Genomic DNA, 27,815 nt, shown 5'->3' with positions numbered 1-27,815 from the left:
TTTTACATGAAGAACATTTAATTCGAAATAATAATCATGAACACGTTTTCCCCCTCAGATTACATGGTTTAAGAATGGTCAGAGGATCATTGCCTCTCAGCGTTTTAAGATGACATACACAGATGATGTGGCTACTCTTCACATTCACATGGCACTGCCTGAAGATGCAGGCTACTACACATTGCTGGCCGAAAACACGAATGGACGAATTGCTTGCTCAGCCCATCTAGTCATTGAAGGTGTGGGCACGCCAACAAGTTTCCAACAGCAACTTCAAACACAGAGGAGGTAAAATATCGTGCTTCATACATTTGGAAGATTATTATATCTTTATATAGTTAGATTTTTTTTTGTCAGATTCGTTTTTCCTGCAAAATAAAATTAAACTATCCCCATAATTAAAAAAAATACAAATACGTAAAATTTTCAGATTGGTTTTTTTTCTTCTTTTATTTATTTTAATTTTTTATGCATTTTTTTTTCTGATTGCCACATGCAATTTTCGTAATTTATTTCACCTATGCTTTTGTCTTATTACCAGTAAAAGGTGATTCGATGATTAATGAACAAAATAAGAGAATGTCTATTTAAAGTGGGAATTATAAACTCAAGGAAAAATTATAAATAATGATCGCTGATTAAACATATTTTTAAAAAAAAAACTTAGTAAAATAATCTATTTATTACTTGTTAAATTTAAAAATGTCAAGAAATAATATTTTCAAAATAAGGTTTTAAATGTGAAATTAAAATTGTATGTTTCGTTAATGAAATGCCTGATAAGAAAGGTGAAATTAAATTTTAGAATGGCAATTTTCATTTTTTATTGTCATGAAAAATGTTTTTTCAATGTGCTTCTAATGCTTTTTGGCGAAGAACTTTCTAGTTAGGAATTTGCTTTGCTCTTTCTTCTCATGCTTGAAAGTAACATCAATGAAATGATGACTTTTCTCATGGATTTTATGAAATATTAATTATCATTATGAACTTAGAAGCGCTTCTTAGTTTGGATACTTGTTTATTTTTTTCAGTAATAGGGCTTTTAACTTTCTGTTTTATGGAGTTATTTATTAAAATCTAATCAGTCGTTATGTAGCAGAATGAAGAATGTACATTTGAGAATTCATCATTTATTTGCTTGCATTTTTTGCTTATATATGTTTAGAATAGTATTTAATTTGAACTTTCTTTCTTTCTCTTTGCCTCTGCCTTTTATCTTTTTTTAATTCGCAGCTATGCCCCCGTAACACCTTCCTCACCCTTACCAAAAAGTACTCAGTTCGGCTTTCAATCTGAACAGCAGCAACAACTAACATATTCGAAAAAAGTTTCGCAAACCCACATTCAGTCCCAACAAATGGTGTCCACTACTAACCTCTATTCACAACAGCAGCAACTGCATTTGCAACAACAACAGCAGCAGCAGCAACAACAACAAGTATATCAGCAACAACAACAGTTATACCAGCAACAGCAGCAGCAATATGCCACTAATAATATTAACCAAACACAATTCATAACATCTCAACCCACTTCCTTTACCCTCAGTGATGGTGCTGCTACTACTACTACCACCACTGTGAGGACAGTCCAAGAGAACGACGTGGACACAAGCTCAACAGGTGCCAGCCGAGCCCTAAAGCCCAACTTTGTCAAAGTTCCAGGCGATCGGGAAGTCACTGAAGGAAAAATGGTCAGATTTGATCTCAGAGTGAGCGGCCGGCCTTTCCCTGATGTTAGTTGGTATCTCAACGGTAAACAAGTTATTGATGATGCCACCCACAAACTTTTAGTAAACGAAGGTGGTGTTCACGCCCTCATGATAACGACAGCAAGCCGAACAGATGCCGGCACATACACTTGTGTTGCCAAGAATAAAAGTGGAGAAGTTTCTTTCAATGTCAACTTACACGTGATAGGTAAAATATTAAAGAATTTTAAACAATGGTTTTAAAAGAAATATAGTGTAGTTTTGAAAGAATCTATTGCAAAACTAATATGTTATTTGTTCAAAAATTTATATTTCACTATTTACTACACAGTTTTTAATAAACTTAACACATTTGTTGGCATTTTAATGCAATGTGTAATACAAAAAATATACATATAATTTAATTTTAAAAAATGATGTATTTCGTAATAATATATTTATTATTTCTTTTCTACATGTTTATGACTGTCAATACTACACTTTTTCTTAAATTGAAGGCGTTATTGTATTGTCGTTTTAATTACGTTGTATTCATTAAGGTTTTAAAATACGTATCTTTTTAACGCTTTCATTTAAGTAACTTCTAAATATATAGATAATAAATAAGTTTTCTTGTTATTTTTTTACTAATACTTTTGTAAATGATATTTATCAGATTTAGTTTCCACTTTAGAAATATTTAATGCTATGTTAAAAGTTGCTATTTTAGTAACACGAATAAAAAAAGTGTCTCAACATTTTATTTAAATTTTAGAAAAAGATTTGCTTAGAACGATAAATCATGAGATTTTGTTTTTGTGAACAAGCTAATTAGAATAATAACTTATTTTGAAATTAATTATTTATAAAAATTTCTTTTATTTAACTGGAGATTTATTAGTAATAAATATTTTCTAGCATACTAAACTTTTGACCCAAATGCAAGTATTGAAATAATTTGTATGTTGTGAATTAATATTGTCACAAAAATATTGCAACGTATTTTAAATCAATGATAATATGAACTGGCATCTTCAAACTGAATGAATGTTATTAATTTTCATTAGAAATGTATGTCTATATTTTAAAAAAAGAGCAAATTTATAATTTGAAAGAGCACTTGATAGGGTGTTTATAATATAAATAGTCTATGACTTTAATATATTTGATTTAAAACATTTTCAGAAAAAGAACAAATAGTGGCTCCAAAATTTGTCGAACGTTTCCAAAGCCAGCATATTCGAGAGGGAGAACCTGTGACGCTGCATTGCAGAGCAATCGGCACTCCGATCCCAAATATCACTTGGCAAAAAGATGGAGTTCAGCTACACTCCCAACCTCCTAACGTTATTATCGGTTAGTAATTAAAATAAATTTTATCTCTATTACATATTTATTACTCTTTTATAATGTACAACATTTGCTTCTTAACTAATAATCTTTGCGTTTTTAACTCTTACATATTTATCTGTTCGTTCATTAAAGCAAACTATTTCTTAAAAAGGGTCTTAAATTCTTTTTTTCATTTCTTCATTAACCTTTTTATTAATATCAAGTTGAGTGTGGCCACTGGGTGCTTCTAAAATTATTTTTTATAATTTATTAAAAAAATTGTGTGTTTTTTAAAACCTTACTTGAATGAAATTGTAATAAACTCTTGAAATTATTTTACTAGAAACCAGCGAGGGAGCTTCAACGATTTATTTCAATAAAGTGACTATGTTGGATTCAGCTTGGTATCAATGCACTGCTCAAAATCAAGCTGGTAGTACTGCTACTCGTGCTCGCCTTTATGTTGAAAGTACGTAAAAGTTTGATGTTCAAAATCGGTCGAAGATGTTAGGCTACTTCATAAACAAACTTTCCAATTTTGTTGGCTAAGTTTCTTAAATGATTTTTTTTTAAATTTTTGTTGTAGGTGAAAGTGCTCCTGCAGCAGAACCATGGCGACTTCATTTACCAAGACCCCAAAAAGTTATTTGCCCAGAGTAAGATATCTTGAATTTTTGTCTAGAATTTTTTTTTACACTTAAGAACTTATATGTTATTAACATTTCATTTTTTTAAAATGAAGCTTAAAATAAATTATTTACTTTTACGAAGATTCTTTAACTGTGTTCAAAAATTTATGAAAATAGTAACTTCGTCTAAATTTTGATTTTATCACAAGGAATGTATAAGATTTTAAGTTTTATGCTGTATTTCTTTTACTTTTTTAAAGAATAATTCGAGAATTCAGATATTATACAAATGTTGATATGTATTTAATTATACTGAATGTTCATTTTTTTTAATAAATATTTTAATTATTTGAGTAATGATAAATTTAAATATTTTGAGCCCCTCTTTCAACAAATTGATCAACTGATTTCAAAACATTTTTAACTTTATCATCATATCGATTATTTATTTTAGGCTAATTTTTTATTTTAAGAACTTAGTGAAAATGTCGGTATTTATTGTGATTCATGACATCCACATTTATACAAATATTATTTAAACAGACACTCGGTGTTCTTAATTGCTGTAATAACGAAGTGAAGGCAATTAAATAGATAAAACATAACCAGTTATATTTGGTGACCGTTAATATAATTCGTATTTGCGACAGATTTATTTCCTTTACTATTAAGTAAATAGCATTTTTTGAATCAACATGACTAAGATTAATATTTTAAAATGCTAAGATTTGAATTTTCAGCTAAGAATTTCCACTGGTAGAATAAAATAGCCATAAATTTTCTTCATCTTTGTTATTAAGTTTTCCTCCTCAAAATAGTCTATTAGCAACCATGAATCCGAAAAAAGTTTCGTCATTGAAAATTTGACAATGCACCTGCTTTTGTTTTGCAGAGGCTCTCCGCCTCGCGAAGTGGTGTGGTTGAAGCCAGTGGAAAGGGCAGCTCCGAGAGCCAGAGCTCCTGAAGAAGAGAGGCCACCTCAGAAACCTGCCTTCACCACACACATCCGGGACTTGACTCTCCAGGAAGGAGACCGGGCTCACTTTGACGCCAGGCTCATACCCATTGGTGACCCCACAATGGTTATTGAGTGGTACGTGAATGGGAAGCCAGTCGAAGCAAGTGAGTATCTCTGAGATTTGGCAGGTTTTGAATTACGAACAGTTGATCACGAACTTTTGTTAATAAATATTTGTTGCTGCAGTGTATTTCTTATTTCAAAACTATGGAATTTTTTTTCATTTTCGGTTTTTATATAGTACTATTAAATTTCATTTGAACAGTAAAGACAAAAATCATTAAAATGTTTTGCTAAAAAAATTCAATCTATTTTCTAAAGTTAAAATATAATTATAAATAATAATCTTTATATTAGAAAGATTATAAAATTTAATAATCTTTCATGTGATATGCTATGGTGTTTTGTTTTTTCGTATGAATTTTTCTATTCTGATTAAACTGAAACAATAAATCAGATAAATTATTGTAAAATTTTAGATTTTCATAAAAGAAAGGGCTGCGTATATCACTTAATTTTTCATTATTTAAATGTTGGCGAATATTTTTAAAAGTATTTTGACTTTTTTTCTTTCAAAACTGATATTATAATATACAAAATTTTTTTCTTCGTTTTTATTATTTATTATCATAATTTTGCTGAAAAATTGTTCTTTTCTCTTTAAGGTTCTCGGGTGATGACAACGTACAATTTCGGATATGTAGCCCTTACCCTGCTTCATGTTTATGCTGAAGATTCTGGTGTTTACATGTGTAGGGCTGTTAATGAGGCTGGAGAAGCTACTACCACAGCTACTCTGCGATGTGTTCGTAAGTATAATGCTCTTTTTTCACACATCCTTTTCAACATTTAAAAGCTATTTTTGTTTTCCAAGAGTTTTATGCCTCAATAGTTAAAACTTCTGGATTGATACATTAAATTAATTTTATTTGCATAATCTAAAAAAAAAAAAAATAAAAAAAAAAGACCTTTGATTGTTGACAAACCAATATATTGTTTTTTATTTTATTTTGTTTTTTTAAATCAGAACAGAGAATTTATTGGCGGTGAATTACGTGTTTTGAATTAGATAAGACAATGATTCTGATATTATCGATAATTTGTTAGCTATTTAGTTAAAATAAATGAAATTTTTCTTTACAGCACGAGCAAAAATTGAGCGGGCCCCGCAACATCCTGAAAGCATGGACGCTATTAGACATCTTGAAGATTATGAAAAATATCAACGTCAAGAATCCATCGAGGAGATCGTTTCACAAATTCCTGTTTTTGTGAGGCCTCTCCATTCTTTGGAAAACATTATGGAAGGAGGCTTTGCTCATTTCGAAGGTCAAATTACGCCAGTAAGTGATCCTACGATGAAGATAGAATGGCTGTTCAATGGAAAACAACTAACAGCGGGTAAGTGTAGCTTGATTTCTTTATAATGTTTTTATATTATTACTTCATTTCGAAATAAATACATATAGCAATGATCCCATTTAAAATGCATGAAATTCTTGTTCTTAAATATATCAAGAAAATAAATTATATTTATTTTCTGGTATGCGATTTATTTTATTTATCATATTTAGGAACTCGTATTAGTACTACCTTCAGCTTTGGCTACGTCGCTCTGAATATATCTAATGTCAGAGCAGAGGACTCAGGCGTATACATGTGCAAAGCTACGAATCAAAAAGGCGAAGCAATATCAACTGCAACTCTGAAAGTGAAAGGTAATTTGATGATTTCATTTCTTTTCAAATATTTATTTCGTTGACTAGTTGCAATTTAATAGAATGCATTCACGATTAGATGCAGATTTTAATAGATACATTCGTTATTATTTGTCCATCTGTTTAAATTTCAGTTCTTCAAACTCACGCAAGAATTTAACGGTAGAAATTAAGAGAATTTTATTTTACTTGACTATTAAATGCTGTTTTATAATTTTTTTTATTATTATCTGTTATATATTCCCTATTCGAATATTTAATAACATTTAGTATTATTTTACTCTTTATTGTTTATATATTTCATGTTATTTCGTATTATAAAGAGTATGTAAATAAAATGGCACTACTATTTTATATTCAAGTCTACACTTTTTGGAAATAACGTTTTATTTAACTATGAATGTCTTAAATTTAAAACCAATTAGGAAAATTCCCTCATTTTTAATATATCAATTTTATTATCAATGTAGTTATTATTTCATAATTTTACAGTGAAAAAATTTTATTTAGAATAACTCGCACTTTAAAGATGTAAAAAGTTTGATAATATCGTATCGAAAAAAAAAATATATATATTGTTTTGCGAATTTTAGGGAAAAAAATTATGTTTCGAAGTTTATCTATCTTTTAATTTACCATAATATAAATAGTGTTTAGAAATCTTCTATAACATATTAATATCTTCCTTATTTGCAGTGACTGAACAAGTGACAGGAAGCTTAGGTATTCCTGAACAAGAAAGCTACATCCAAAAGACGCAAGAGCTTGAAGCGTACCAAATGCTTCAGCGCCAAACATTTGTTGAAGTGGATGAGACAGTAAAACAAAAGCCTTACTTCAAAACACAGCTCATACAGAAATTAGAACTAAATGAAGGCAAGACAGCTCATTTTGAAGCACGACTCGAACCTTCAGGCGATTCAACAATGCGAGTGGAGTGGCTGAAGGATGGAAGACCCGTAGAAGCAAGTAAGTAATTAATTTTAGATCTCATTGATCACAAACATGTCGTATTTGGTGATCAGTTAGTTTGCTTTGAGCATTGATTTTTATTTTTCTGTTAAATTTCTTGTGTGTAACTGGATGTCCTTGAATACCTTAACAAAACATTTTTAAGCATAATGGGTGAAAGACATTCAAATCATACTTTGTTAGATAATATTATTGACCTTTTCCTTGTTCTGTTTATGACTTCCCTGAATTTTCTGATGGAATTATACCCCATGACATCATACTGCTATTAGAAATGTAACTGCTGGTTTATCTGTTTTCTCATTGCATAATGTCTAATGCAATAAGTTCATTTTCGTATTCCTAAAATAAAATAAGCAGATAAATTCTTCCTTCATTTTCAAAAAATGGAGGAAAACAATGATATTAAATATTTATTGAAACAATGAAAATTATTTGATTTTCATTGAAATAATAAGAGTATAATTTTAAATTATGCAAAAAAAAAAAAATGTTTGAAAAATTATGAAAATTAAGAGAAAAATTGTATGATATCATATAAAGGATAATTTTTGGAATTTTAAAAGGTGTACAAATAATTTTTGTGCATTTATGTTTTTGGAAGTTATCATGGAAAAACATCCAAATGTCGCTTGATTTTTAATTAAATGAAAAATGAGAATAAAACTGAAGTTGAAAAAAAATTGCTTAAAGTTTCTCATTTCCAGGCTTCAAAATATACTTATGTTCTATGTCGATCCGTCTGACTTGTAGAGTGGCAGCAGATGCACACAGACACAGATTCTCTTTTGTTGGTAGTAGTTACAGTCTAAAGCTGACATTTCTGGTTCTATTTACAACCAGTGGGATTATTTAATTCTGATAAAGCCTTTATACAATATTTTTGTTTAACAAAATGAGCAGCTTGAATATACTCTTTTAGTATGATTTGAGTGAACATAAAATTTATTTTAAATCAATAAAGATTATTTGCAACGAATTCAGAATTTGTTTCTTTAAAATTACAGAATTTATTCTGAATGAAACACCCATGCTAAGATAGTAAATGACATTATTTATATTTAAGTATTTGTTCTCTACATATTCATTCTTTAATCTCTTTGCTAATACTTTAATTTTTTGTATTACAATTTTGAAATATTTTTTTTATATTTCTGAATTAAATTGTGCTAACTGTGTTCAGAGGCATTGATTTAGCTTAATTGTGCTAAATGAATGCCTCTGAACAATGATTTACATATACTTACATATTTCTTAATACATCTTTTTTAGTACATAATGAAGTCTAAATCACAACTTTGAGGTGTTAAAAAAAACTCATCCGTTTATATCCAGAAATCCACGTTTATAGCAGTATATTTCATTTGCTGCGAATCCGTTTTTCGGAAACGCAAATTCAAACTTAAAGATATCGATAATTTTTTTCAAATGTTATTTAATATTGGTACTCATCGGAGTGAAACCTTGCTGTAGCTATTGTGTAATTAGATTATTCTTAATGTCACAATTTTATTTTATAGGTTCTAGAATTACAACTTTCTTTAATTTCGGATACGTGTCACTTACTATTCGAGGTGTGGATACTAGAGATACGGGAACTTATACTTGTGTTGCAACCAATACCATGGGAACTGCACAAACATCTTCAAGTTTAATTTGCATAAGTGAGTATCATGTTATGTAGTTTTAATAAGCCTAACCTCTGATTTAACTATATCTGAGGTACAGCTATACAGAGGTAATTTAATTGTGAACTTTAATGAATTGATGATTTTATACTTATTTAAAATACTATTTTTGTGTTGAGTTAAAGAAGGGGAAAAAGAATTTTTCTAAAGTACATACAATAAATTTAATCTTATTCATATTGTTCATTAATTTGGTAGAACATATTATTATGCTAAATTTTTAGAATACAGTATATATTGTGAAAACTAATTGCTGAAAGAAAATTATTAGCATCTAGAAATTTAAAATTTTTTTCTAAAGGAAAATTAAATTCGGTTTTTAATTGTGATTTTTGTTGTTAAAACTGTTTTAATTCTTTTTCAAATAATTCCAAAATTGATTTTGCAAATAATGACTATGAAATAATTTTTATAAATAGACCAAAACATTTATGGCCATTAAACTTAATGTTTTTTCCCAGGCAAAAAGAGTATCGTCGTAGAATCTCAGCATCCTGAAGGCCTCGAAAAAATTCAACATCTCGAAGATTATTCTCACTATAAGAGAGATGAAAGAGAAGATATCATTTGCACTCAAAAACCCACTTTCACTTCAGAGCTTATTGGAAAGAATCAGCTTGTTGAGGGACAGAGCTCTCATTTTGAAACCAGACTGGAGCCCATGGGAGATCCTACTATGACTGTCGAATGGTACTTCAACGGACGCCCGCTTACAACTGGTGTGTGCTTATTCACAGTGATTCGAAATTTTGTGCAATCGAGATATTCGCATTTTATGATGTGGAAATGTAAAACTTAATAAATGCTACTTTTATTTTCAGGTCATAGATTTAAGACGTATTTTGATTTTGGATATGTTGCCTTGGATATTTTATATGTATTCCCTGAGGATACGGGAACTTTTACTGTTGTAGCCAAAAACGCTTTAGGACAAGCACAGCTGAGCAAACAAATACAAGTTCAAGGTAATTTCAATTGCCCTTTAGTCTATCTAGTATATACATTTAAATGATTTTTATTATGAATATCAACAATTCACAATTGTTTTTAATTTCTACTTACTACATCGTTAAAAATTTTGGCGGAAAATTGACTTAAAATCATGTTGTTTAATATTTGTTGTGCTTTTATAATAAGTTATATCTTTTGCTTTGGAATCTGATTTCTGTAGTATTTTGAAACAGCTAACTAAGTTGCGCTATTAATGAATAAAAAAACTGTAATATATCTGTTTTCATAATATGATTGCATTGTATTCTATTTTTTTAAAAAAGATTTTTATTATTATAAGAATAATCGTTTGACTTTAAATTAAATAATATTTATTTTCATTTAAGATTTGTAAGATTTATTAATGTCGTTTGTTTCATCGAATTGCAGCTAAGAGCTCTGTCGATACATCAACCATTCATGAAATTGATGAAAAAATTAGCTATCTCGAAAGGCCTGCTCACGTGGACCAAGATCGCTTCATTGAAGAAATCTCCAAAAGTAAGCCATTCTTCCCCATTCCTCTGCACAGCCCTAAGCCCCTCAGAGAAGGAGAGCGGGTGCATTTGGAATGCCGAGTCGAACCTGTTGGAGATCCTACTTTGAAGATCGAATGGTTTTTCAATGGAAGAGCGCTGCCTACAGGTAGTTAATTTTATTTGATAAACTCGTGAATTTGATTTTCATTTGCGATAACTGAAAATGTGGGAATATGTATATTTGTGTAATGATAGCTGCTTTTATCAAATCTATCGAGAATGTAAGCAATTTAATTTTTGCTGGATAAACAAATTTTTTTCCTGCATTTATTTTTAAAAATTAGTAAATTATTTGCTTTAGCAAATAAAGAAGCCAATAATGAATGCTTTTGATATAATACTCTATGTGAAAATTTAAATCTATAGAATCCTACTCTAATAGCACAGTTTTATAAATAGTTTACAGTTCACCAAGTCTTCAAATTTATTTTCTGAAACATTTTATTTTGTTTTGTTTGTGAGACTTAATGATACTTCTTATAAGAAAGGCATAATCTGTGCAAGATAAGAATTGTTTATCCTTTAGAATTAAAAATCATATAAAGCTTTTATTTTAGGAAATAAATTCTTAACATTTATAAAACATTTTTTTTTTTTTTTTTTTGCATAAACTTATCCAAAATAAATTTCAATCAATATATTAAAATCGATAACAATTATAAAGTCTTCATCACTCATTATTAAATCTATAGATTTCTAAAAAAATTTAAAATGTATTTTTTCATTTCACAATTTTGTAATGTATTCAATGCTATTTGTTATATAAATATTATATTGCAATATTTTTTTAACAAATAATTTTATTTTTCTAGGTGTTAAATGTGTTTTAATTTTTAATAATATGCGAAATATTTCCCTTAAATCGATAAATTTTTGTATGATTTGCTTGTAAAAGAATTCAAATACGTTTATTATATATATATATGGCTATTTTTGTATGATTTGCTTGTAAAAGAATTTAAATACGTTTTAATTATGTACATATATGGCTTTTATACAGGTTCTCGCTTCCGGACAAAACATGAATTTGGTCTTATTATTTTGGACATCACCACTGCTTATCCTGAGGACACTGGTGAATATACAGTGAGAGCTACAAACCACCTCGGATCCTCACATACAAGTGCATGCATTACAGTCATTGGTAAGATGAAGTAGATGTTGCTATTTTTAATCAAAGGTTAATAGTAAAAGAACGTGTGCATATATTAAACATTTTTGTTTTGTAAATAGATTTAATTTTGCTTTTAAAAACTATTTTAAAATTATAAATCAAGATGTTTCAAATCAAGAATGAAAAAATAAATGTGGGAATTATGGGGAAAAGGGAAAACTTAATGGAAGGGAAAAAAATTAATTATATTTTTGTGCTTTTTAAAAATTAATAGAGAAATGTTGATTTACAGGCTTGTAAACTATTAATCAATGAATATAACGATGGAAATAATATATATGAGAAATGTTACATGTTGAGATATTATTAATTTATACATATCAAGATATTAGTAATATGAAATATCAACTCATTAAAAATGTCAACGAATTCATCTAAATAATTTTAAATTTATTTATTATAATCTGCTTTTATTTTATTATGTAAGAAAGTTTCCTTACGTGCTTAACTTGTATTATTATTTCATCTTTATAAACTTTTAATGATAAATATGGCTTGTTGAATTAATATTCGAGAACTCTTTTGAATATAAATATGTATAATCTCTTTTGAGGTACCAATGGTAAAATTTTCATAGAATATTTTATGGTATTTGCTTTTACCGGAATTAGAATATATGCTCATATTTTAAATATTAATCGGTAAAGTGAAGTATTTGTTAACCACAGAATTTTTTCACTTGTATAGGCAAAAGTGGTGTTGTTACTGAAACTCAACATCCTGAAGGTCTGGAGAAAATACAACATTTGGAAGATTCAAGTCGCTATAAGAGAGACCAGTTTGAAGAAACCATCATCACGCAGGTTCCCACTTTCACAAAACCCCTGCACAATATTGAAACGATTGAGGGCACCAACATCCACTTGGAGTGTCGTCTTTCTCCTGTAGGCGATCCTACCATGAAAATTGAGTGGTTAGTCAATGGTGCACCCCTCAAAGTTGGTGAGTAAATCTTTTTTCTAACTTTTTTTTTTTTTTACTCCTGAGTTTATCCTTTTTATCCGTTATAACAAGAATTGCATAATTTAAACAGAAAGCCAGAATGGATTTTTGTTTAAAAAAGTCATAATAAAATATAGATGATGCTGTAGTATATGTTGTACTAAATATATTATCTACATTACCATTATTATTTGGGGAAATGAAAAAAAAGGTTCTTTTTTAATAATAAATTTATCAAACATTGTGATTTTGTCTTCGATATTTTGGGGATATATTTATATTTATTGATACAATTTTTGAAATGGCGATGAATCCTTTCTATTGTAGTTTTATTTTTATTTTTTAAGATAAAATCAATTCAATAAGTTTTGTACTGTTCCTTTATATTGGAATATTATTAATGTAACTGTTTATATATATGTATCTATCTAATAAAATTGAATCATAGGACTTATGAATTTGATTTTTTTTTTTTTTGTTTGTACTAGAAAACTGAATCGACTTTTTCTGTATAATTTATTCATTTAAATTTTTTAAAGTTTTCTTATTTACATGTTTCTTGTAATTATTCAACAGGACATCGATTCCGACCCGCATTCGAATTCGACTATGTCGCTTTAGACATATTAAGTGTGTACCCAGAAGACAGTGGTGTTTACACTTGCAAAGCTATTAGCAGTCTTGGACAAGCTGTGACTTCATGCACAGTAAAATGTAGTGGTAAGTAATCGTATCTAAAATAAAGACTGATATAATATAATATAAGAATTAATATGAAGTCCAAATATATATAATGTCTAGTTATACATATGCATGTTTATATGTTTTTAGAATGTAATTATATTAATTATTCTTTCCCCAAAAATGGGCTTTAAAAATTGGAAAAAATTTTGCATTATCAGCAGTCAGCTTTTCTTTTGAAATAAATAAATAATATATAGATAATGATATGGGATGTTTTTAGATGATGTTTTCTGTGTTATTTCAAATTTTTACGACTTAATTTTAATGATTCTTTATTGATTTGAAATTTATCAATTTTATGTCTGCTATAAATGATATTTAACTAAACATTTAAAAAATAAAATTCGAAAAGTTTTAATATCTATTACTTAAATTAAATTTTTTTCATTTTTGAAAGCAGAATTTATGTTATTCATGATATTTCAGTTCATAAGATGCACATAATGAATTATTAAAGCCTAATACTATTTAATAGTATCTTCAAACGTAACAACTTATTTTAAAGAGTGATTAATACTCATTTTACACTGCACTTTTTTTATTTATATTTCATAATTGTATCTGTGTCCACGGAATGTGTTTGTTTGGTTCAATGTTATAACATTGCCTTGAAATTCTTAAATTTATTATAATTTGGAATATTCTGGGGCATTTTTACATATTCTAGAAATGATTAGCTGTTTTCCTTGAAACAATGAAGCATAATTATGGAAAGGAACAACTTTTCTTTATTGACGTGTGACGTGCGATGTCTTTTTATTTATGATTCGACTTTTTCAGGTCGAAGCGAAATTATTTTGGAATCACAGCATCCAGAAGGACTGCAACAAATTCAGTATTTAGAAGATCAAAGTCGTCACCACAAAGAAACTTGGATTGAAGAAGCTGTTAAAATTCCACCTAAATTCTTGACTAAACTAAATAACTTGACTCTAAATGAAGGCCAACTTGCACATTTTGAATGCAGGCTAGAGCCTGTAAATGATTCTTCTCTTAGAGTGGAATGGTTTAGGAATGGAAAATCTTTACCTGTTGGTAAGTGATATCTTCTTGACTTATTTCCTCTCTTCATTGCATTAAAGTTTTTATAATTTTTACATTTTGGAACTTTTAATCTTTTTTAAGTGTTTCATTGTTTTCATTTCATGAATGTGCATGCCATTTTAATTTTTATTGCAGAGCATATGCATTATTTCATGTAATTTTTCTCTTACATGCATAAACTAAATTAGATTTCATTTTAATAAAATAAGTTATGTGATATTTTCAAAACATTCCATTTTCCTTTTTATATTTAAATTAAAAAACTTTCCGATGTAAACTGAAAATAATGATTAATAATGTAATTAGGAGGGCTGTTCCTTTTCTTCTCTATTTCAGTTCTGGAAATAAATTATATAATGATAATAGATTTGCTGTTTTTGAATGCAAAATGCTGACATATCATTTAATTTCTTCTGGATATTCATTTTTAAAATTGAAGAAGTTCTATGTTCTATTTTACTAATCAATTAAATGTTCAAATATTGAGTTTGCTTAATATTTTCCTTTTAGGACATCGTTATCGTCCATTCCATGATTTTGGATATGTGGCCTTGAACATTTTATCTGTGGTGCCTGAAGATTCTGGAACTTATACTTGCAGAGCTGTTAATACAATGGGATCAGCTGAAATTCAGGCAACACTGACTTGTTCAGGTAATAGGAATTTAATATGGAACCTTTATTTATGTTGGTTCTTTAATTAATTAAATAAAATTATATTTTTGGAGTTGAATAAAATAATCCATTTCATTTTTTTAGGAAAATCCGCAATCATGTCAGAAACCCAACATCCAGAAGGATTACAAAAGATCCAGATGCTGGAAGATTATTCAAGGTTCGGAATTTTTTTAGTTTCTTTACACGAGATTTTGTGCTGCGATTTATAAACTGTTATTAAAAAATATAATTTGTTCAAAACAATACATGAAGTATAATTTTTATATTATAAAATTATTAGTTATATAAATTATTAGTTAGTATAAAATTATTAGTTATTTTACTTGAAATAGCATTTATCTAACACTTGGGAGGTGTTTTAACTCGTTTGAAGTATTCTAAAAAGCATGTACCATATTTATTCACTTGATTGATAGCTTTATCTAAATTAATTGGTAAAATTTTTTACGACATTGAACTTTTCTTAACTATGAGTCAATGTGCGAAGTCATAAACGCTTCCCTTATTAGTACAAGATGTTTTACGATATTCTGAATGGCCACCAATGCTACGAAAATATCGAAACAATGTTGTAGATATTTTGTGCTAGTAGGGCCTTTAAACAGCTTGGTTTGTATTTTAAATATTATCAGTGCTGCCCTTATTAGTAATTTTTCATTAATATTTTCAAATAGATTATAAAAGCTGTTTTCTGTCTGAAGTAAAAATAATCTTTCTTCATTACTTTTGCTGGTCAAATAAATTGCATTTTTTTGAAAGATGAATTAAGATCTTTTATACATACCATCTAAAGTAAGTTTATTATTTTGAAAGCTTGTTTTAAGTTCGAAATAATTTTGTTATAATAGGAAAAAGTTATACAGTTATTTTATCTGTACAATTAAACTGAATGTACTGTAATGGTTTAATTATTTGTAACTGTAAATTACTGCCATTTTTAGATATAATCGGGAAGTCTTCCAAGAAGAATTGACTAGTCAAGCACCAATATTTACCAAGGCACCACAAAATGTTGAGATCAAAGAAGGCCAAAGAGTTCATTTTGAATGTCGCCTTATCCCAGTTGGAGATCCAAAACTCAAGGTTGAGTGGTATCATAATGGAAGACCTGTTAAACAAGGTTTGAATATTATTTCTTCGAAATTCATGTTTTTGAATCCCACAGTATACCATGTTTGTTTTATATTCTATTAAAAATTCTATAATTAACAGAATTTTTTATTCTATTATAGGTACTCGTTTTGTACGAACCTTTAACTTTGGCTATGTTGCTTTGGATATCATGTATGCATATCCTGAAGATTCTGGAACATACACATGCAAAGCTGTCAATACGTTGGGAGAGGCTGTGACTTCTGCCACTCTGAAGTGCATTAGTAAGTTTATGTTTAGAATTTCTCTCATTTTACTTTCACGTTCATTTTCATTTGCAATAACTTGAACAAGCAAATTAAATTTACATTGATCTGATTTTAAATCTATTTGCGATCCAGATGTTATCTTGTTAAAATTCTTGCTAATGTGAAGCTTTTGAGGAAAAATTGAATGAAACAATTTTTAATTGTTTTCATTGAAAAAGAAAAGAAATTTAAGATGTGCTACTAATTTAAAAAAAGAAATATCTAATTTCTACTATAGAATACGAATCTCTTCTGTCAAGAATTTGAAAATTTATCATTTATTGTTATATCCCTTTAATGCATAAATATAAAAATAAATAAAGTTATGATAACTTGATGGTCGAACACGATGCCTCAGAAACTGATCGGACTAAACAATTGAAATTTTGTGTGGCATCTTTTTATCAAATTGCACAAGTTTCATATTTTAGACAAAATCGATCAAAAAGTGAAGTATCGCTTTATTCGTTCATATATGAACAATAAGATATAACAAATTCAAAAACAGAACAAAGTAAATAATTGAAATTAGGTTAATAGTTTCATCACAAGAATAGTAACGCCACATTAAAACAAAATCCGTGGTTGTTTTCTAATTATTGAATGCTTCTTATTGGTAGGCTGTGTCTGTGTGGAGAAATAAAAACAATAATATTTTTACGTTTATGAAAATTTATAAATTTTTAAAGCAAAATATAATTGTTAAATGGCTCTTTTAATATATTTATTAAATGGCAAAACCTATTCATTCATTCTAACATTGAAGAATGACTCTTTTTGATTCGACACAGGCAAGAGCAGCCTTATTTTGGAATCCCAGCAACCAGAAAGTCTTGAGAAAATTCAACAGCTAGAGGACATGAGTCGCTATCAAAGAACCAGTTATATTGAGGAGGCCACTACACAGGCACCTGTATTCACACAGCCAATGAAGAACTTGCAGCTAATGGAGAACCAGAGCGCGCATTTTGAGTGTAGGCTGATACCTGTTGGAGATACAAAACTGAAAGTGGAATGGTTCCATAATGGAGTTGCCATTATGCCTGGTAAGCAGTTTCTAATTGTTTTTAGAAAAAAATGAATCATTGCAACTTCAAACGATTTAAGATAAATTTTCTTGTCTGCTTTATAGAAGCATTTTTTTTAAACACGAAGTAAAAATTTGCTATAGTGCAATTTCATATTATTTTTATAGACATTTCAAGACGAGATTTTTGAATCTGCCTCTATAGAACCATCATTTTTCTTATATTATTTTCCAATAGTTTTTAAATAGAAATTTTTTTCTAATTGCAATTTGATAATTTAAATGATATATTATTAAGAAATAATGAATAGTAATTAATGTATAAATCATAACTTTGCAGCTTCAAGAGTGACACTGACTCACGACTTCGGATTTGTTGCATTGGACTTAGCATACGTGAAACCTGAAGACAGTGGAACATACACATGCAAAGCAACAAATGAGCTTGGGCAAGCTGTCTGCTCTGCAACTTTGGCAGTCAGAGGTATATGACACTTTTTTTTTATTTACAAATGTTTTATTTAAAATCTAACTGCTATACCTTTACTTTTAAACAAATTTATTAGCTGATAATGATCTGTTCAATTGTAAGTAAACAAAATCTTTTTCACATCTAATGTAAAATTAAAATAATGATGGATGAATTTTCCATGAATTATTTTTTCTTAACATTTAAAATATCTGACTGAATTTTTTTAGTTTTTATATATGAACATCTTCTATGTTTTTTTTTTCAGGATATTGTTATGCCATTGTGCATAGATTATCAAAAAATTTTATATTTTAGTAAATTTTCAAAGTTTGAATTATGATTTATTATTGTGTTAGGAAATTTTAAATTTGATAGAACAATAACCAGTAAAATTGATAGTTTTGTTTTAAGTTAATCTATTAGTAAAATATAATTGACTAAAAAATTTTTTAAAAATGGTAATTGAAATTATCTTTATTACCAAACAGATAAAAATATATCAAACTATTTAAAAGTATACTTGATATTAGACATTTTTTTCTTTTAACCATGCAGGCAGCCATTCCCTTCTGTTGGAGACTCAACATCCTGAAGGTTTGAAAAAGATCCAATATCTTGAAGATACTAGTCGCCATCAGCAACAGGCATTTGAAGATGTCAAAATTACCTCTGGGCCTATCTTTGTGACGCCATTATCCGGTCCAAACCAGTTAGTAGAGGGGAAGAGTAGCCATTTGGAATGCAGGATTGAGCCATATCCTGACCCAACTATGAAGATCGAATGGTTCTTCAATGGAAAACCTTTGCCTTCAGGTGAGTATTTTGCGGTTGTTTTTTAAAAGTGGGGTTTTAATGTTTTGAATTATATATAACTGTATGAATATGTTTGGATTTTCTGACACCTATACCATTATTTTATATCTTTCTGTCAAAAAGTAATTTGAATTGCTTTTGATACCAATGCTTCATACTTTTTACAGGCTCACGATATCGCACCATGTTTGATTTCGGTTTTGCTGCCTTGGATATATTGACTGTATATCCTGAAGACTCTGGCGAATATACCATCAAAGCTACTAACAGTCTTGGAACAGCCTCCTCATCTGCTCGAATCAATGTCTCAGGTTGAATATAGTTTCTAATTAATATATTTGAATTTATTACTTGTGCTTTATCGTAGCAGATTCCATTTTAAAATTCTTTTTTATTTGTAAAATTTATTTGTATTTGAGATTTTCAAAGATATTTCAAATGTCTTATTTATTCAATTATTTTTATGTTAATAACATTTTTGTCATAAAACAGAAAATGACTTTGAGTTATTTCCGTCTTTCTGTATATTATTAGTTTCAAGAAATTAATTTTGATTACTTTTTAGCCAAGAAGAGTTTGATTTTGGAATCCCAACAACCCGACAGCTTACAAAAAATTAAATTACTTGAAGATCACAGCCGTTTTGCAAGACCCGAAGAGCCCGAACAGATATTTGAGAAACCTAATTTCGGAAGGCCTCTTTATAATTTGGACAATTTAATAGAAGGCCAAAGTGCGCACTTAGAGGCAACCCTTACACCAGTTAATGATCCTACAATGAAAGTTGAATGGTTCCATAATGGTGTTCCCATCAAACAAGGTGGGTATTTTTTAAAACGTAACTTTACTTCTCGAAATGAAAAGGATTTATAATATAATTGTGTGCAAATAGGAAATATATGTAATGATTGTACTTTTTATGTAAATTAATTTTTTTGTTAAGGTTAAAAAACAAAAGTATGTTTTAAAAATTAACTTTTTTTTTTCAGATTTGTGTGTAAAAGTTTTAATTGATGACATTACAGGAGTTTGATAAGTTTTTTTTAAGTAGGAAACTACTCAGTATGTATAGGAATTGACCCTTTTGAGCTAGAGTTATTGTTTGTGAAAATAATGCAAATATAAAAGGATTTAACTTCTAATATTTCAGTTATGTGCATAGTATTTGGGACAGAAATCCAATGTTCCAGATATTTGTTTTTAGTTTGGAGGGTTTTAGATCATTAATTCTATCAAACTACGAGGAGTTTTTCAATTTCATCAATTATTTTTTAAAATTATACATTTAAATGTTATTAATTAACTGAAAATGATCAAATAATTTATATATTAGTTTGAAGTTTCATTATATGCTATTATTTTTACATCATATAATGCGACTTATATATTTCATCCTTTTTATGTAAATTAATCTATATTTCAGCCCTACTCCTTTTCAAAGCTTATTATTAAATGTAAAAAAAAAATGTTGAATAAAATTGCATATCATTTTATCTTTGTATTCTTCCTTTCTTTCCTAAGCTCATCGTTACAAGACCACTTTTGACTTTGGATATGTTGCATTGGATATTCTATATGTGTTCCCGGAAGATAATGGAACATACATGTGCAAAGCAACTAATAGAGCTGGGGAAGCCATTACAACATGCTCAATCAAAGTACAAGGTAAAATTTCTTTTCGGAATTTACTGAGAAAAGTTATATGTTCTGTAAATTTGTTTTCTGTTCTTTGCTATAATTTTTTACTTCCTTACTTTTAAATAATATGAAAATATATTGTTTTATTCATACTTCTGTCTTATTATTTTCTTTGTAAACTTCTAAAAAAAAGGCCTTGATTGCTGGGTTTTTTCTTTCTCGTTTACTTGAACAATTTATGAATTAATAAAAAGAATATAATTAAGATCTATTGCATTTAAATTTGTAATAAAGTTAAACAACTAAATGAAATAATTGCATACGATAATGATGAATTTCTTATACATTGAAGTATGTTAAATTATAAGTGTTGTAAATATTACGAATACATTTCTTTGGAATTTTCTGGATTTTGAGCGTAATGACCTTGATAGATATAACTAGCATTTTAAAAAAATGTTTAACAATTGAGAGTGTAGGAATCCATTTCTTCCCAAAAGGAATGCATCGACTGATATTTTCATTTTTTTTTCTTCTTTTGTGTATTATGATTTCCTGAAATGAATTTTCTATTTTTCCGATTTTTTTCTGACTCTTGATGAATTTGCTTTTCAGCCAAAGGTTCTATCTATACTGACACTCTACATGAAGAAGGTCTTCAGAAGATTCGCGCTCTGGAAGAACAATATCGTCCAGCACCTGAAGAGACAGTCATACCAGTCACAAGACCTATTTTCATAACTCCTCTCAGAAGTCAAGAAAATATCATAGAAGGACAGCCCGTGCATCTGGAATGCAAATTAGAGCCTGTGAATGATCCCAAACTTCGCGTGGAGTGGTATGTCAATGGAATCGAAATTAAAGCAGGTAAGATGCTCAACCAATGAATAGGGCTTTTGATATTAGTGAAATTTATTTTATAATGTAAAATTTTAAGCGAATTCGTATCCACAAAAGTGGATCCTAAATTGTTAATTTGTTGGTTAGAAAGTATTTTTTAAGTATTATTTGAATATTTTAAACAAATCGTACAATTTCATAGGGCATATAAATATTTTGAAATTTTTTTTTATAGGGCATAGATTCAGAACCATTCACGATTTCGGTTATGTGGCCTTGGATATTTTGTACAGTTACGCTGAAGACAGTGGTACATACATGTGTAAAGCTGTTAATGAGCTTGGAGAAGCCGTTACAACATGCTCTGTTAAGGTTGACGGTAAGTTCTATTTATTCCTTATTACAACTTTTATTTAATCCTAATATCTAATATTGGAATGCAAGGAATATAATAACTTCAAAGTTATGAAATTTTTTCTTTTAATTTTAGCTGCAATTGAAAAGTAGACTTTATTGTTGCGTGCTTAAAATATATTTTTTAAATCCTATGAATTTTATTGACAAATGGTTTATTTAAGAAATCAAATTAATTTGTTATTAAAATAATTAATCATGTTAATTTTAATTTAAAAATCCGGAAAAGTTTATTCTTACTTTTTAAATAAGCGTAAAGAATAGTGTATTTAAATAGAACGAAACATGTTCTGTAGTTTGGTAAAGTTAATTTATTTGAACTTTTTTCCATTTTAATAATGCTGCAAGTTTTCTGAGATATAAATTAGAATATTATATATTATATATCAAAACGATTACTGTATTAATTAGCATTTTATCTTATTATAGAATTTCGCAAAATAAATTTTGAAAAAGTACCCTTTATAAAGCCTGTATATTTTTGTAATGACAACTTCGTTTGAGACGTAGAAAATATTTTTCATGACCATTTAAATTTATGCGATGCGTTTTTGCATTCGATTATTTTAAAATTATGGCATAGTAATTATACTTTAGCTCATTGTTACTGAAGGAAAAATCTTTATACGTTGTATCAAGAAGTACTATTTCAATATAAATTTACATTTTGAAATTATCATTTTATTAGCTCGAAGAAACATCTATTATGACACTCAACACCCAGAAGGCTTGGAAAAGATTCGTGAACTTGAATGCCGAGCCAAATATCAGCCGATTGAGGTTGATGAAAAACCAATTTGCAAGCCTTATTTCGTTTCTGAATTGCGTGGCATTACAGAATACATGGAGGGCGAGAGTGCTCACTTTGAATGTCGCGTGGAGCCTGCACACGATTCAGAGTTGAAGATAGAATTCTTCCATAATGGCAAGCCACTTCCTGCTGGTAAGTGAATAAATAATGACGTAATTATTTGAAGTTCCTTTGTGTCTTCATGTGTGTTTTATCATTTCGAAAAGTTTTTGAACATTTTCCATTTTACCAGCTTACATTTCTTATTTAATAATTTCTGATATGGAGTTTTAAGTTTCATTTTTGTTATAATTTTTAAGAAAATACGAAACCTATCATGAAGTAATTTTATTTATATTTTCTAATCAGAAAATGAAATTTTAAAATAATTGATGGATTTTAATTACTACTATTATGTGTATATATTGAGATAGAAGTATATATATTTGGAAAACTATGAATTTTCATATAATTGTTTCTCTTGCTTTCATAGCCTCTAGATTCCATGTCACTGTGGATTTTGGTTATGTTGCCTTAGACATAAGTCATATGTATCCTAAAGATGCTGGTCAGTACACTGCAAAGGTTTCAAATAAATTAGGAGAAGCAACAAGCAGCATCAATGTTACGGTTAAGAGTAAGTTCTGGTGGTTCTAATTTGTAACTATAATATTTTTCGAAGCAATGATTTTTTTTTATTGTTTTAATTTTAATGCATATATTATTCATTTACAAAAAAATATTAATATATTTTAAGGGCATTTCCATTTTTGAAACAAATGCTGATAGTTAATTGTTTCATCAAAAAAATTCTATGAGTGTCTTGTTCTATATTCAAAAAATAAGAATCTTGCTTCGATTAATATTTTTTCCTAATTTTTTTCAGGAATACTTTTATATGATTTTACTTTTTTGATTTTTAATTGGAACTTTCTTTAAATCGCACTTACTAATCGTTGAACATTCACAGGTAAATCAGGTGTCATAACTGATACCCAACATCCTGAAGGACTTGCTAAAATTCAACAACTGGAAGACGAATCCAGACGACAAGCTCCGGAATACGTTGAACAAAGAACTTTCCAACGACCTGTTTTCACAGCTCCATTGCAAAACCTGGAACTTGTGGAAGGAGAAAGTGCTCATATGGAATGTAGACTTATTCCAGTCGGTGATCCAAAACTTGTTGTTGAATGGTTCTTCAATGAAAAACCTTTGCCACCAAGTAAGAGAATATTTTGTTTTATGTATTTTAATTTGATTCAGTGTATATTCTTAATTTTTTTGATGACGTTTGATTTTTTTTTTGGTTTTTGATTATTTATTTTTATTTACTTTCATTTTTATTTAACTTTCAGATAACATCTATTAAATACAATAATGTTTTTTTATTTCATTCTTAGGTTCCAGAGTACAAACTACTCATGATTTTGGATACGTGGCCTTAGACATCCAGTATTGTCGTCCAGATGATATTGGTATTTATACTTGCAGAGCAAGAAACGATCTTGGTGAAGCAGTGACCACTGCTTCTATTAAAGTGCAAAGTAAGTTTTTTTTAAAGAAACATTGGTTTTAAAAGTAAATCGGAACATTTTTCTTAAACTTATCAAACTAAAATCAAGCAAATAATATATATCTGAAAATGTATATAATTTTTCACCCATTATAAGTTTTTTAATTGAATTTCAAAGTTTTTACATTAAAATATATTTGTTGGCATATGGATATAGTATAATTTTACAGAGCTCTTACGCAGAATTGTAAATTAAATTTACTTATTTTGACGATGTGATTAAAGTTGTGTATGGCGCAGTATTAATTTTAATTGCTTTATCTTTAGTGTGCTTTTTAGATATTTATATCATCAATTTTTTTTTTTTTTTGCTTTTCTTAAATTTTTTTCCGTTGTACAATAGCTAAAGCCTTCATTGAGCTTCAGAGCCACCATCCAGAAGGCTATGAAAAGATCCAAGAATTAGAGAACTACAAGCAAGCTCCTTCGATGGAAGAGCCAGAAAAAGTATTTGAGAAACCCGTATTCACCATGCCTCTCTACGGACCTGCGGAAGTTGTTGAAGGCATGCCTGCTCATTTCGAATGCAGAGTTATACCTGTTGGAGATCCAGATCTGAAGATTCAGTGGTTTGTGAATGGAGTGGCTCTTAAACCAGGTAAGGTGTTCGATCAGAATTTTTAATAAGTTGCAAATTTAAAATAATGATTGTAAATAATCTTAATTATATATGATTGTTAAGTGAATTTTCTTTAAAAGATATATATCATTATTAGTTTGGACTTCATTGTAAAGGAGGAATACAATGAGAATAATATAAGTGCATAATTTGAATATTGTTATTAAAATAGTCGATATTGTTCATTGCTTTTCTAATATAGACTTTATAACATGCTATTAATATTAGTATTTGTCATTATTTCGTATGTGGTTCAAACTGAGATAGTCTTTTTTATTATAAAAGTCAATTTCTCAATTTTAGCAAAACCTTTCACGTGAGCTTTCAAATTAATATTTTAATGAACTTACATGGCATATTATTAATAGTACAACTGTGCATTTATACATTAGGTTAAATTTTTAGTTGCTGTCGTTCTATTTTGTCCAGTGTTATTATGGCTATCAAATAAGCTGTATAAAATTACTATAAAAGTTACTATAAAATTACTATAAAAGTTACTATAAAATTACTATAAAAGTTACTATAAAATTACTATAAAAGTTAATATAAAATTACTATAAAAATGCGTTTCTTTACTTATGTCATGAGTTATTTTCAGCTTCCCGCTTCCGAGACATTCATGATTTCGGAATGGTATCTTTGGATATAACATCCACAATTCCAGAAGATGCTGGCGTGTACATGTGTAAGGCTGTTAACAAAGCTGGTGAAGCTGTTACCTCTACATCTATGATAGTGAGACGTAAGTTTTAACATGAATATGTATACATGCACTCATTATTTGGTGTGCTTTATCATTAAATTATTTTAAAAAGTTAATAGTATATTTAAAAAAAAGTTTATTTGAATATTTATAGAGATCATCGAAAAAATCAAAACAAGATTAAAACTCATAATAAAACTATTCCAATTTGTCTCTGTCATTTTTTCGGGATGACTTTTTTTGAAATTAAGTTTTATTTTAAAATAAAGTAAAATTTTATAAATTTTTATATTTAATGAAAATAGATAATCTTATTAGTCAAGTAGTAAACAGTTATAAACTTACAACATTTAGACAGAAAAATTGCAATAGCTAAATATTATTCTATAAATTAGCCTATTAGAATATTGATTTCTCTTGTCTTGGATATTTTAAGACTTATTTGAATATACAAGTTAATTTCATTTGAACACAGTTAATTCACCGTTTTTAGCAAATGAGGCTTTGATATTTAAGATTGTGGGATGGAACTGCTTAACAACATTCTTCCATTTTTGATAAATTTAAAGTATAAATTTTTTAAATCTATCGTTTTCTCCTTTCCTTAAAGCTCGAGGTGGTGTATTGGGTGAAAGCCAGCACCCTGAAGCTTATATTCAGCTGCAGAAACTTGAGATGGGTGCTCCCCCACCAGCTGAACCTGAACCTGCAGCTCCAAGAGCTCCATTCTTTACAGAACATCTTGTGAATCATGATAAACTCATTGAGGGACAATATGTGCACTTGGAAGCTCGTGTTGAACCTGCTAATGACGAGAAACTGAGAATTGAGTGGTACAAGAACGGCAAGACATTGGTTTGTGGTAAGTTAGACTTTTCTCAATAAAACATTACTGCTTCAGTAAAGAAGAATTTTTTTTTTCAATTGCCCCTGTCTTAAAAATTACTCGTTTTTTATGGTTTTCAACTTTCTTCTTTGAAATTAAATTTTAAATGTATAAATTTTATTTATTTTTCTGCTAAAGCAATAATTTAATTCAAAAATCTTAGGCATTTGTTTTTGTGTATTTATTTTGTTATTTACAGTACTACAAGAAGCATTTTGAGCGATATTTGAAAAAAAAATTTTTTCAGGTACTCGCATTCGCACAACATGCGATTTTGGCTTGGTATCTTTGGATATTGTCACCGTTCGTCCTGATGATTCTGGCATATATACTTGCCGTGCAGTAAATGAAGTTGGAGAAGCAATTACTACATGCTCAATGAAAGTTGAAGGTAATAAATCATAATACATTTCTCGACTGTAAGCAGTTTTACAAAGTAAATCGATATATTTTTTGTTAGTTTATGCTGCTGAGAAATATACAAGATCTTATAAAAAAAATGTGTTATTATTTTGAAAAATCATTGGAAATTAAATCAATTTTTTTAAATAACTCATTGATAATATAACGATAGTATCCAATGTCAATTCAATGATAGTATTTAATATTAATAGGAAAGCTCTAAAGACTTTAAAAAAAGATATATGCTATAAATCACCCTTATTAAAAAAATTGCTGCACTTAAAAATTGAAAATTGCTTAAATAATTTCTTTCTCAATATAATTAACCGCCATGCTTTAAAAATATATGAAGGGAATATTTTCTTACTCATTGTATACAACAAAATCTAGAATCATGAAATCATCTCCATAAACAATATCATTACAATTATTGTTTTCATGTAGACTGCTATATGAAAAACTGAAGGAAATTGAAATAAAATACCTATTTTGTTTTCACAGATCGCGAAAGCATTATTTATCGATCTCAACATCCAGAAAGCTTGCCTAGAATTCAAGAACTGGAATCTATGCAGCCAACAAGTGTGGAACAAAAAGATATTGCATATGATAAACCTATTTTCCTTTCTCATTTGAACAACATAGAATTAAAGGAGGGTGAACCTGCTCACTTTGAGTGTCGTGTAGAATCTTACAGAGATCCTACATTGAAAATTGAGTTCCTACTTAATGGAAAACCATTGCCAGCTGGTAAGTAGTATCACATTTTCATTGAGTAACAAACTATTCAAAATAAATGAATTTTGTGATAATTGTGCTTCTTATGTAATGTTGAATTTTATAAAGTATTTCTTTAAAAAAAAAAAAACATCGTTACCACTTCCCCCCTCCTCCAATGCTGTCACATTTAATAGCTGATTTACGTTTAAAATAAGAGAATCGCCGAATATTAAACTATGTAGTTACACATTATCTTTAGTAGAGATAAAAGTTCAAAAATAACAGTTTAGAATTCAGTGTCTAATTCTTAAACAATAACTGCTACTACTTCTACTTTCTCTTGAGTTAAAATTT

The 27,815-nt window shown here is 28.5% G+C and overlaps 1 protein-coding gene across 1 annotated transcript in view; it reads left to right on the top strand.

Moving 5' to 3' along the window:
• The window catches only part of LOC129962354 (titin-like), a 308,547-nt gene that overhangs the window by 147,859 nt on the left and 132,873 nt on the right, over positions 1 to 27,815 (top strand). The window contains 39 exon segments of the mRNA XM_056076101.1: positions 59 to 288; positions 1,234 to 1,919; positions 2,876 to 3,046; positions 3,366 to 3,491; positions 3,609 to 3,678; positions 4,544 to 4,773; positions 5,335 to 5,478; positions 5,813 to 6,070; positions 6,244 to 6,387; positions 7,084 to 7,356; positions 8,880 to 9,023; positions 9,509 to 9,766; positions 9,869 to 10,012; positions 10,428 to 10,682; positions 11,577 to 11,720; positions 12,438 to 12,692; positions 13,269 to 13,412; positions 14,217 to 14,471; positions 14,991 to 15,134; positions 15,240 to 15,315; positions 16,100 to 16,278; positions 16,391 to 16,534; positions 17,350 to 17,604; positions 17,926 to 18,069; positions 18,613 to 18,870; positions 19,038 to 19,181; positions 19,436 to 19,690; positions 20,392 to 20,535; positions 21,124 to 21,375; positions 21,584 to 21,727; positions 22,451 to 22,705; positions 23,046 to 23,189; positions 23,523 to 23,777; positions 23,956 to 24,099; positions 24,472 to 24,726; positions 25,349 to 25,492; positions 26,064 to 26,315; positions 26,587 to 26,730; positions 27,243 to 27,491. Of these exon segments, the coding sequence (XP_055932076.1) occupies positions 59 to 288; positions 1,234 to 1,919; positions 2,876 to 3,046; positions 3,366 to 3,491; positions 3,609 to 3,678; positions 4,544 to 4,773; positions 5,335 to 5,478; positions 5,813 to 6,070; positions 6,244 to 6,387; positions 7,084 to 7,356; positions 8,880 to 9,023; positions 9,509 to 9,766; positions 9,869 to 10,012; positions 10,428 to 10,682; positions 11,577 to 11,720; positions 12,438 to 12,692; positions 13,269 to 13,412; positions 14,217 to 14,471; positions 14,991 to 15,134; positions 15,240 to 15,315; positions 16,100 to 16,278; positions 16,391 to 16,534; positions 17,350 to 17,604; positions 17,926 to 18,069; positions 18,613 to 18,870; positions 19,038 to 19,181; positions 19,436 to 19,690; positions 20,392 to 20,535; positions 21,124 to 21,375; positions 21,584 to 21,727; positions 22,451 to 22,705; positions 23,046 to 23,189; positions 23,523 to 23,777; positions 23,956 to 24,099; positions 24,472 to 24,726; positions 25,349 to 25,492; positions 26,064 to 26,315; positions 26,587 to 26,730; positions 27,243 to 27,491 (7,912 nt within the window).

This window comes from Argiope bruennichi, chromosome 2, assembly GCF_947563725.1.
Source record: "Argiope bruennichi chromosome 2, qqArgBrue1.1, whole genome shotgun sequence".
Classification (NCBI taxonomy): Eukaryota; Metazoa; Arthropoda; class Arachnida; order Araneae; family Araneidae; genus Argiope; species Argiope bruennichi.
Note: the sequence above shows the minus strand (reverse complement) of the source record. Positions and strands in the feature narration are given on the sequence as shown.